The sequence below is a fragment of the Achroia grisella genome, unplaced genomic scaffold (genome assembly GCF_030625045.1).
Source record: "Achroia grisella isolate CSIRO2021 unplaced genomic scaffold, CSIRO_AGI_Agris_v1 utg2786, whole genome shotgun sequence".
In the NCBI taxonomy this organism is placed as follows: Eukaryota; Metazoa; Arthropoda; class Insecta; order Lepidoptera; family Pyralidae; genus Achroia; species Achroia grisella.
Window position 1 is genome coordinate 260,994 of NW_026712766.1, and position 12,451 is coordinate 273,444.

Here is a 12,451-nt window from a genome sequence, read left to right on the forward strand (position 1 = left end):
GCCCTGCAACTCAAATGGCAATGGGCAGGTCACATCTCACGTGTTACAGATGGTAGATGGACTATTAAAGCTACAAAATGGAAAGGACCAAAGGGAAATAGGAAAGTTGGAAGACCAATAAGACGGTGGGCTGATGATATTGTAGACTATATAGGAAAAGACTGGTTAGCTATAGGAAAAAACGAGACGAGAGAATATTGGAAAAAGATGTTTGTACCGAATTACACGCTCCTAGTTATATTATTATATTGACTGTAATCTGTTTTGTATGCTAATAAATAAATAAATAAATAAAAAATAAATAAAGGAGGACTTATCTCTAAAAGAGATCTCCTCCAGTCAACCCAAAACAGCGTGACACAGGAAGTGGTATGTGGGTTACAGGAGTGCAAGTAATAAAATTAAGAAAAGATAAATTAAAAATTAAAACTAAAGAATTAACGTCAAATGTGATGTATATATAACTACAAATACAAAGTACATGTAAATACAATATAAAAATATATTAAACTAGCTGTCCCGGCAAACGTTATATTGCCATATAAATTAATAACGCTATAAAAAAATAGGGGTTGATGATAGAATGTGAGGAAATTTAGGATTGTATGTATTTTTGTATGTTGTATCACAAAAAAATAGAAACTAAAAAATTTGTCTAAAAAATAAAAAAAAATTTAGGGGTGGACTACCCCTAACATTTAGGGGGATGAAAAATAGATGTTGACCGATTCTCAGACCTAGTCTATACGTTCACAAAATTTCATGAGAATCGGTCCAGCCGTTTCGGAGGAATGGGAACGAAAACTGTGACATGAGAATTTTGTATATTTATATACTAACAATATATATATTTATATACATAAATATTCAATACAAATATATAACTAGATATAAATAAAAAATCTAAATAATATTATAAACGAGAAAGTTTGTGAGTATGTATGTTACTCTGTCACGGAAAACTGAAAGGATTTTGATGAAACTTTACAGAAATATAGCTTATACATCAGAATAACATATGGGATATACATTTACAATGTTATGCAATGTGGTTATATGTATATAACCACAAAGATACTATGAAAATTGGGCGACATATAATCTATACATCTATACATATAAATAAAATTGGAGTGTCTGTTTGTAATACTGAAATAACCGTTTTTTACTACATGCATATGAATACAAAAACAGTACATAAGTATATAAAAATAACATTTTTAACAATTTTTGTCTGACTGTCTGTCTGTCTGTCCCGGCTAACTTCCGAAATGCTTGGACTGATTTTGACGGGACTGTTTTGGCAGGTAGCTGATATTATAAGGAGTAATTTAGGCTATTTTTATTTAAGGAAAAGAATGTACTGTCGCAAAATTCCACGCGGACGAAGTCGTGCGTACAGCTAGTATAAAATAAAAATCATGTTAATAATTGATTAATTTAATTTGAAGTAATAGTGGTTTTTAAGTACGTGAAAATATATCGCTAAAAATAATTTATTCTCAACTCGCCCCGGCTTCACACGGGTGTACATGTATTATACATATAAACCTTCCTCTTGAATCACTCTATCTATTAAAAAACCGATTCAAAATCCGTTGCGTAGTTTTAAAGATTTAAGCATACATAGGGACAGACAGCGACAGCGACTTTGTTTTATACTATGTAATGAATACGATCAAAATGCCAAATCCGCAATACCGTAGCCACCCCGTCTCGGGGGCATATCAAATGCCGCGCCCCCGGCCGCGCCCGTCCACCTTGAAGTCGGCCCAAGGTGGTCCCGTATTAAAGGTATTAGGGCGCCAAAACAAACAGAAAACAATACGTTTTAATAATTAATCTTTGATGGACAGGCCGTTGGTTGAGATAGAAACTTCGTTATTTGGGTCTCCTGGTGATTCATGACACCCTGGTACGCCGAAATGATTTAACAGATTTCAATAAGATAGCTTTTGATTTTAATGATTATGTTTTTAGTTTACAGAACTTATGATATGTCAAATCTTATAATAATAATAATAATACCATCTGCCATCTTAAATACCTGTCGTACAGTCCGAAAATTTCTCGAAATCGATGAAAAGGATATCACACCAGTCACACCAGGCACACAATAAGTACACACACACTCACACATACACACACGCGCACACACACATACACACACACTGCACTTACTTGGTTTCGGCCCGTAAGTGTGGAGAAAACCAGCAAAATCTGAGAAAAAAAAATCTCAGGACAATTCACACAGCGTCATCTAGACCCATGTTAAGCTAGCTAAAGCTTGTGTTATGGGTACTAGACAACTGATACAAATATATAGATATATTTTTTTTAATATACATATTATACATATAAAACACCCAGACCGATACAAACAATCATACTCATGAATACAAATGTTTTGTGCCGCGCGAGGAATCGTACCCGCGACCATCGGACGTAAAGCGGTGTGCTAGACCGTTAGACCACCGAAGTCGTCAATTATGTTCTTAGTTTATACATAGCCTGTAATCGTTAATGGACTGGCCGTTGGTTGAGATAGAAACTTCGTTATTTGGGTCTCCTGGTGATTCATGACACCCTGGTACACCGAAATGATTTAACAGATTTCAATACAGCTTTTGATTTTAATGATTATGTATTTAGTTTATACATAGCCCTAATCTTTGATGGACTGGCCGTTGGTTGAGATAGAAACTTCGTTATTTGGGTCTCCTGGTGATTCATGACATCCTGGTACACCGAAATGATTTAACAGATTTCAATATTATTAATTATAATAATAACAATAATAATCTCAGGACAATTCACACAGCGTCATCTAGACCCATGTTAAGATAGCTAAAGCTTGTGGTATGGGTACTAGACAACTGATACAAATACATAGATATTTTTTTTTAATATACATATTATACATATAAAACACCCAGACCGATACAAACAATGATTGTTTGTATGAAATCATGAAAAACTCATGAATACAAATGTGTGTGCCGTGCGAGGAATCGAACCGGCGACAATGGAACGTAAAGAGGTGTGCTAGACCGTTAGACCGCCAATTATGTTTCTTAATTTACCTTGTAGGGACTGGTCTGCTCTTATCACTACGACTGATTTAATCTTATTGTATATTTATATTTGACCCAAAAAAATTAGTGCTGGTTGGTAGTTTGTATTCGCACGTTTCGACTTGTAAATGTAAACTTACAAGAATTATTTAAAAAAGCAACACACAAGTTTCTCGCTCGTTCTTCTTGTGATGAGACAGCTCTCCGAATGAGCGATAGATAAAAAAAATTGTTATGACTATTAAAAAGTGCTTAACCCTTAATTCGATAGTGTCCAGTGTGACGAACAACTAATTTAAAGAAATCTACTGAACTACATAGTTTTGAGAAAAATACGTGTGACAATGTCCGCTGTGACGGACATGTGCTTTATCAAAAACTGTACAGCACTAATTTTTTTAAACATATTTCCTGTCCTTACTTCAAACCAAAAATATGACTACTCAAAAAAATCTGTTTCTTTTGCTACAAAAATCTCCGTCGAATTAAGGGTTAAATTAAGTTTATTTGAATAAATGATTTTCTATTCTATTCTATTCTAAAACTATACCACATCGCGGATGTCCTGAACAGACTTTTTGCATTTTTTTTTGTGGTTAAGTTGTCAAACGCATATTTTAGTGTTATGAAGACTATGTATATGTTTAAAGTCTAACTTGTCGCTAAACCTGTCTCACGGTGTCCGTGCCGGCGCCAGGCCGTGCTGACGCCCGCACCATATCGGGTTGCGCACGCGCAGCCTGCCCATATCCGGCGACGTTCATTCATGGGTTTTTTGCCAGTGTGTAATCACTAGATACAAGCGCGAAATATATTCGTGAAATTGAGCAGTCTACTTTGCAATCGATCTCTAAAAATAGCGACCCGAGTTCTATTACTGCGCTGCTGTGTCGTACCCCTCCGATCGATCCCCCGTCCAATTTAAACGGGGATCGAAATTACGACGGGCTGAGCCGAGGTTCAACCCCTAGTGGTGCCCTCAGACTAAAGTCGTATCCGTCAGGCAGGAGTTGGCCTTCAGCCGCTCCATAAGTCCTTCCTTGGTTTGGAGTGCCATCTGCACTCGCCCCTAACGTCCGGTGAAGCTGTAAAGGCCAGCTGCGGCCAACAGCATTAGGGTAGTCCGAAAAAAAAACCTACTGTAGCTTTTCTATTCTTCTGTATGGCTTTGAAACGTGGACTCTTATTTATTTTATCCTTTATTGCACTATTTAAAATGTACAATTGCTGTGCTTAATGCCATATGGGATTCTCTACCAGCTAACCATTGGGTAGAAACAGAAAGCAGTTGAAGGGTGTTGCGGGTGAATAATAAGATGTTGCTGGTCGAGACGATGTATATTACAGATGATGATAAACTGACAATATGTACATAGAAATAATGATCTTATATACTAAATAACAATAGGAAAATGTAAGGTGGGGTGACACAGTTTAGATACAGCAGTGCCTAGTAGACAATATTGAATTTGTCTTACTAGACATTATTAAATGCAATTATTATTTTATGTATCTAGGTGACTGTGTCCCATAAAGGGCAGTAATCGGACGGCACCGATAGGGGTTCGAACCTCGGCTCAGGCCGTCTTATTTTCGATCCCCTTTTGAATTGTACGGGAGATTGATCATGTGTCAGTTATTATTAACTTGTTGGCTGACTTCTGCAAATTCGTTTCCGTCATATTTTCCCAGTTTTAGCTTAGCAACATTAGTTTTAGCGTGATGTTATAAATTTTCTTTTATATTCCTAGATTCCTCATTTTTCCTTTCCCTCTCCTACTTAGTTATCCCTCCTTTTGTTCTTGTTTATATATTCGAGGTATATGTATAGGATAATAGCAGACTAGTCCCTACAAGCAGCACTCGTTCACGAGTATGACGGATGAGACAGCCATCACTGCGCTCGACCATATTTTAGGAATCCTAATGACCTCATCTTTCCTTTCCCTCCCCTACTTAGTTATCCCTCCTTTTGGTCTTGTTTATATATTCGAGGTATATCTCAATGTATAGGATAATAGCAGACTAGTCCCTACAAGGAGCACTCCTTCACGAGTATGACGGATGAGACAGCCATCACTGCGCTCGACCATATTTTAGGGAGCCTAATGACCTCATTTTTCCTTTCCCTCTCCTACTTAGTTATCCCTCCTTTTGATCTTGTTTATATATTCGAGGTGTATCTCAATGCAATGAGAGCTTGTTAAAATAAACGCTTATCAGTCAGTAGGTATATGAGTTCAGATAACGCGGATACCTATAAGTAATTATGTAAATTATCGCAAGGTACTTGGGTTCCTTATCTCAATATTTGCAACGTGCATTGTTGAGGAGTACATAATTATGCAATATATATGTTCGCGATAATTCCAAAAAGTGTGGAACGATTTTTTGCGTTTTTCTCGATTATCTTCACCACATATGTTGTGAAGTGATGATGAGGTGTCGCTACTTAATATCTATATTATTTATTGTAGTATGTAGGTACTGAGCAAAGCCTATTACTCACTAAACGATTACTTGAATGACGAGGTGCATGGCAATAGTTGTTCATGCACTGAATTTTCATTTAATGTTAGACATAGACACCTATATAAAAATATATTGTAAATAAACTGGCTTTAAAAAAAAAAGTAATTCAATTGAGTTTCTTGCCAGTTCTTCTCAATTGGATCTATATACCGAACTGGACGGTAGGGAAAAAATAAAATTATAATGTAAAAATTTGACGTTCATAAGCGGCTGAAATGTCCTACATGAATAAATGATTTTTGAATTTTGAATTTTGAATTTTGAGTATACCGGTAAATAATTGTACTATTTATTAAATTTAGTATTTATTGGTATTGGTAATGTGCTATAATATTTATTAGAAACGCGGAGTCGTAATGCGGACTGTTTTACACTTAACTTAAATCTATATTATTGGAGACGTAAACTAATGGAAGGGTCTCCAGTGTTGACAGAAATATTACAAGTGTAGGCACAAGGTCTTTATCGTTTAATGGAGTGGTCCATGAAGGAGGATCACTGCCCGATGGGTGCGGTGTACCGGCGCTACCGTGGTAGATTGCTGTCGTCAGTGCCGTGACTACAGACAATATCAATATATTAGTTTTATAATATTAATTCATTTATTATTATTGTTCACCTACCTGCTCTAACGGTTTACTCTGGCGGGGCACCAGTGGAGCATGATAAGATGAGCATTAGGTCAGGTCAGTTAGCCCATCGTGGAAAATTAACAAGGATTTTATCACGATGGTTTCCGGAACCGCGTAGAGGTCAACCAGACATGGTACATTGCTAGTAATAGGGTTATCAGTCCACACTACTAACAATCTCCTTCCATTTTATACATAATAATTATAATCTCAGGACAATTCACACAGCGCCATCTAGACCCAAGTTAAGCTAGCTAAAACTTGTATTATGGGTACTAGATAACTGTGAAAAACATAGATTTTTTCGTTAATACATACATATTATACATAGAAAACACTCAGACCGATACAAACTATCATACTCATGAATACAAATGTTCGTACCGTGCGCGGAATCGAACCTGCGACCATCGGATGTAACCGCTAGTCCACCGAAGTCGTCAATATATAAATGTTTGTTATGACATAACAGTTGAACTTTATGAAAATCTTGTGGTTTCCAGGTTTCCCGTCTGGTGATATTACATGAAGAAGCTGAAGATGGCAACGCCATGCCGGACCTGGCGCGGCCGGTGCAAGCCGTCTCGCTGGCAGTCAACAACCTCGTCAAGGTATACAATGCTTATTTATTTATATAGATTAACATTTACATTTATATATAGACTAGCTGTACTCGCGACTTCGTCCGCGTGGAATTTAACTTTGTTTTCTAAAATTAAAGCAATTTTCTAAAATAAAATTAGATACTTGTAAATAATAAAGTACTGAAATAAAAGTAACTAAGATTACTTCTTATTACATAAGCTACTTGCTAATAAAAGTCCCGTCAAAATCGGTCCATCCATTGCAGAGATTAGCCGAAACAAACAGATAGACACAAAAATTGTAAAAAATGTTATTTTGGTGTATATACCGTACTTATATTCACACGCTTGTTTTTAAAAAAGATTATTTCAATATTACTTATCTGATATATGTATGTAGTATAGTATATTATTTAGCTGTTGAAATAGAAATAGAAATAGAAATAATCTTTATTCAAATAAACTTAATATAAGCACTTTTGAATAGTCAAGTTTTTTTATTCTACCGCTTATTCGGAATGCAGATTCATCACAAGAAGAATAAGCAAGAAACTTGTGTGTTGCTCTTTTTAATAAATATTGATTTACTTATATTTAATTAACAACAAGGATTAGGCATGCGACAATCAACATAGAAACCGCTATGCACTTAAGGGGGTCTTCCTATGTGACGGCCTGTTTTTTAGGGATATTTTAGGATTTTTTTCTACGACCAGTAAATATTTAGAGCTTCAAGTTTTTTATCATTTATTAACACATATTTGGACAGTATAAATATAAAATTTCAGCTAAAAATATTCAGTCAAACTAGAGTTACAGCGCTCTGAACACCCCCGCCTCGAAAAAAAGAGCTCCCATTTCCTCCACGATTCCGGCTGATCGGCTTATCTGAAAAAAAAAAAAAACGGCGTTTTAATTTGTAGGCTTAAAAGCACGGAATGACCTATAATCAAATGAATATAAAAAAAATTGGATTTTTGATAGACATTTGAAATAAAAGTTGCAAATTAGGCGTCTTTTTTTTTGTTTTTTGCTATAAAAAAAATCGAAGTTTTGAAAATGGTCGATTGATAATAGTTCATTCCATGCGTTACAAATATAGTGAGTGTGCCCTGTAAATTTCAAGTAATTCGGTCCAGCCGTTTCTGAGATACAATGGAGGAAAGTTTGAAAAACACAGTTTTGAGAAAAACGCGTTTAAAGTTTCAAGTCCGTTAAAAACTATTAAAATATCAACTTACTCTCAATCGGCGATGCCTGGTCCATAGAGTATTCCTTCCTCTTCCTCGTGAAACTCTTTTAAAGCAGATTGTTCAGCTCTTGAGTCAATCCTGGCTTGTTTAACGACATCACTTACGCGCCGCTCAGAGCGTAAGATTCGCTTTTCATCCCGTTTCTCAACATACGCTTGGGCTTCACGACCAACAGGGCATCCCATAATCGACATAACTTTTAAAATACCTTGAAAACCTTCATTAAAGATAATAACTGCTAAGTAGCTAGCAATTTCAACAACTTTGGGACCAGAATGAAGATGTTTAGGAACGAAAGTCCAAATCAAAGAATTCAAAGATTCGTTATTGTTTTGTGTCTCTGCTCCTAAACAACGAATTAATAATTCGTCTTTCGATAAATCTTCGAAAACCGGTTTGATAGCTTCTTGGACTTGCGGAATTAGAGGTGGTTTATCGTGATGAAATTGGTCCAGTTCATTATTAGCTTCAGCCTTACGCCATTTACACCAACTGTCTTCGCCTTCTGGACAAAATTGATGCTGAGGGTTTTCATCAGAAGAACATTTGTGATAGTACGTTGCCCAAACTTCCTTTCTCATATCTTCAAGCGAATCTGGATGGCGTCGAATTGCTAATCCGTAGAATTTTGTAATTTCTTGGATAACTTTATCAGTAAGTTTACCTGCTCCTTTTCCTGTTTAAGTCTGTAGAAACGTGTCTAAACTTGTATAAACAAATATATTAATAAAAGGGAGGCCAGGTATAAAGCCGACGGTACACAATAGGCCCGGTCTCTAACTGCCAACTCACCGCTCCGAACCGCTCTTTCTTTTACCTGCTGTATCTTTAAAACAACTTCGAATTTTCTAAAATCGCTTTACTATCGTATTCTAGACATGTTAAGGGAGCAATTTATGAAAAAAAAAATCGATTTTTTCAACCCATCACATAGGAAGACCCCCTTAAGATTTTTTCTACAAAAACATTATTATCATTTATAAATTCTTCAATTTTATAATAAGTGTTTTTACAAAGAAAATATTTTATGACACATTTGAATTTTTTTCTGGCAAATTGACTACAAACTCTGGAAGTTGACTGAGATGTAATAAGGAGTAACTTAGGCTACTTTTATTTTATAAAAATAAAGTTAAATTCCACGCGGACGAAGTCGCGTGTACAGTTACTAAATATATAGAGTTCATTTTGGTATGTGTTATGTTTGTTTGTCGTTTTAATTGATCGCCCTCTATCAATGGCGGCTAGTTATGCATATTAACATGGTAACATCCGCGGTGCCACTTGACATATTGCGTCATCGGTAGATTCATTATTCACCATTAAAAAACTATACAAGAATTATCTATGTACTATTTAACCTATTAATCTTACGGAAAAGTAGTTGTATATATATGTTTAATAAAAATGACGACCTCGGTGGTCTAGCGGTCCAGTCTACCGCTTTACGACCGATGGTCGCGGGTTCGATTCCTCGCACGGCACAAACATTTGTATTCATGAGTATGATTGTTTGTATCGGTCTGAGTATTTCCTATGGATAATATGTATGTATTTAAAAAAAAATATCTATGTATTTGTATCAGTTGTCTAGGACCCATAACACAAGCTTTAGCTAGCTTAACTTGGGTCTAGATGGCGCTGTGTGAATTGTCCTGGGATTATTATTATTTATTTTATTATTATTAATGTTTATGTTTATTAATGTTATTTTATTCTATTTTGTTATTACTAGTATATGTAATTGGTTTGTATTTATTAGTTGTAATTTTGTTTTAATTATTATCATTAATATTTTAAATAGTGCCCTCTCTCTCGCCCCCTTTTATATATATATATATATTTTTGGTGCCACTGAAAACCAGCTGTATGTTCACCTAGGACATACATTAAAGCTGAGTGGAGCCATTTCAGTGCATTATTGGATGTAAAAAATGTTTATTTTATGTTTATTTTTTAATTATGGTAAATTAAGTTTAATTATATGTACATTTTATTTGCTCTTTTTTTTCGTTTGTTGTTTATATTGTATTTTTTACATTGCACTTAATAAAATATTTTTCTTTCTTTCTTTCTTTCAAAGTCACCTTTTATGAGTAAGATTACTAAACGATGTACAGTATTTCGCAGCCATGTTTGTTTATCTATTCTTTATACGTATAATTAGTAAAAATCACGGGATCTTACCACGTTTTATATTTATTTGCTGAGTTCCCGTGATCATGGTGGTTGGAACACTGCCGGAATATCGGGAACTCAGTAAATAAATATAAAACGTGGTAAGATCCCGTGATTTTTACTAATTATACGTATAATTAATGACCGCGTCAAGTTTAAAACAGTATATCTAATTCTTTATATATACATATAAATAAAATTGGAGTGTCTGTTTGTAATATTGAAATAACCGTTTTTTTACTACCTGCATTTGAGTATAAATACGGTGCATACACCAAAATAACATTTTTTACAATTTTTACCTGTCTGTCTGTTTGTTCCGGCTAATCTCTGAAATGGCGGGACCGATTTTGATGGATCTTTTTTGACAGGTAGCTGATGTAATAAGGAGTAATCAATCTCTCTGACGGTATCGAGCCACTTAGTTTGAGGCGAGACTTCGCTTCGCTTTGTGTGTTCTACCAAACATACAACGGACTGTGTTCTGAGGAACTGTTCGACATGATGCCTACGGCCACCTTTCACCATCGCACCGCTCGCTATCGACAGGGAATTCATTCCCACACGCTGGAACCTAAGTGGTCTCGGACAGTGCGGTTTCAGAGGAGCTTCCTCCCGCGTACACTTAGATTGTGGAATGAACTTCCTGCCGAGGTTTTCTCACGAGACTACAGCTTGGGGTTTTTCAAGAAGGGTATATTAAGGTTTCTTAAGGGTCGGCAACGCGCACGTGACACCCCTGGTGCTTCAGGCGTCCATAGGCTACGGTAACCATTTACCATCAGATGGGCCGTATGCTTGTTTGCCACCATAGTAGTATAAAAAAAAAAAAAAAAAGTAAGTTAGGCTACTTTTATTTTAGAAAAACCTTATTTAAAAAAAGTAAGGATAAATTCCACGCGGACACACAGCTCGTATATATATACAGACAGACAGAGTTACTTTCGCATTGATTATGCAGAGTTACTGGTTAAGTCGACCTAATCGAAAAATAACTTAGTTGCGAGTCTCCAGGTCCTAAATTTAAAAATTGCTCTTTAGGGTCCTTAGGCCCTTAGGCCTACACCAATTTATTTATTTATTTATTTAATTAACACAATATAAATCAATTGTTCTTTAGGGCCAATGTAGTGCGTTATACTCGCAACTAAGTTTTTTTTTACAAATATTTGATAAAACCATAGTTTGTTATCTACCTCATCCTCATCGGATAGCTGATGAAAAGTAGATATTTCTAATCTGCTGAATAGGCGCCATATTTTTTTTTTCAGATATCCAAATACAGAGAAATTAACTTTTTAATTTATTATATATATATATTTTTTTAGTTTTTATCTACTTACTTATTCATTATACGTATAATATTGGTTATTAAAGTGATAGAGCATTTTATTTTACATTTAATAATCAAATTATAGTAATAATAATACTTACACACATTTTAAAATATCTACCGAAATTGGTGAAATTTTTAAATAAAAAAACAATTGAATTTAAATATCTCTAAAACGGTTAGATTTAGGATAGCGTGTCTCACAGTGAAATCTATCAGAAATTATGTAAACTATACACCCTTAACGGGAACAGAACCAGTAACCCTGTATATTAAGGATTTTATTCATATGAAAATTCAGAAACTGCATAACATATCATTGTTGTCATAGAAATAGTAATAATGTTTGTATGTGTGTTAGGTGGGCCACGAAACGATCGAGTCTTCGGATGATGCGGTGCTGCGTCAGGACATGCCGGGCGCACTTCTCCGCGTGGAGTCTGCCGCCGCGCTGCTGCAGCAGGCCTCCGATATGCTACGGGCCGACCCTTATTCTGGACCCGCCAGGTCAGACTTATACTACGACAGTGGCTAACTAGCATACGGCCCGGCTGATGGTAAACGGTCGTTCTCTTATCAGGGGTGTGAAGGGCTGATCCGTACTCGGGGCCCGCCAGGACATTTATAACACTATTTTCTTTATTCTACGACGATAGCAAGCATACGGCCCGCCTGATGGTTAACGGTTACTGTAACTGACGTGCTCAAAGCTAACCCGTGCTCGGGGTCCGCCAGGTCATGTTAACTTATACTGCGACAGTGGCTAACTACCATACGGCCTGGCTGATGGTAAACGGTTAATGAGAGATCAGGGGTGTGAAGGGATGTTCCGTACTCAGGGCTCGCCAGGTCACTTATAACACTA

General features: G+C 35.9%; 1 protein-coding gene across 1 annotated transcript in view; it reads left to right on the plus strand.

The window, feature by feature from the left end:
• Window positions 1-12,451, plus strand: part of LOC131843106 (vinculin) — a 67,781-nt gene that overhangs the window by 22,595 nt on the left and 32,735 nt on the right. The window contains exons 2-3 of the mRNA XM_059191703.1: window positions 6,742-6,849; window positions 11,948-12,093. Of these exons, the coding sequence (XP_059047686.1) occupies window positions 6,742-6,849; window positions 11,948-12,093 (254 nt within the window). The remainder of the gene's footprint in view (window positions 1-6,741; window positions 6,850-11,947; window positions 12,094-12,451) is intronic.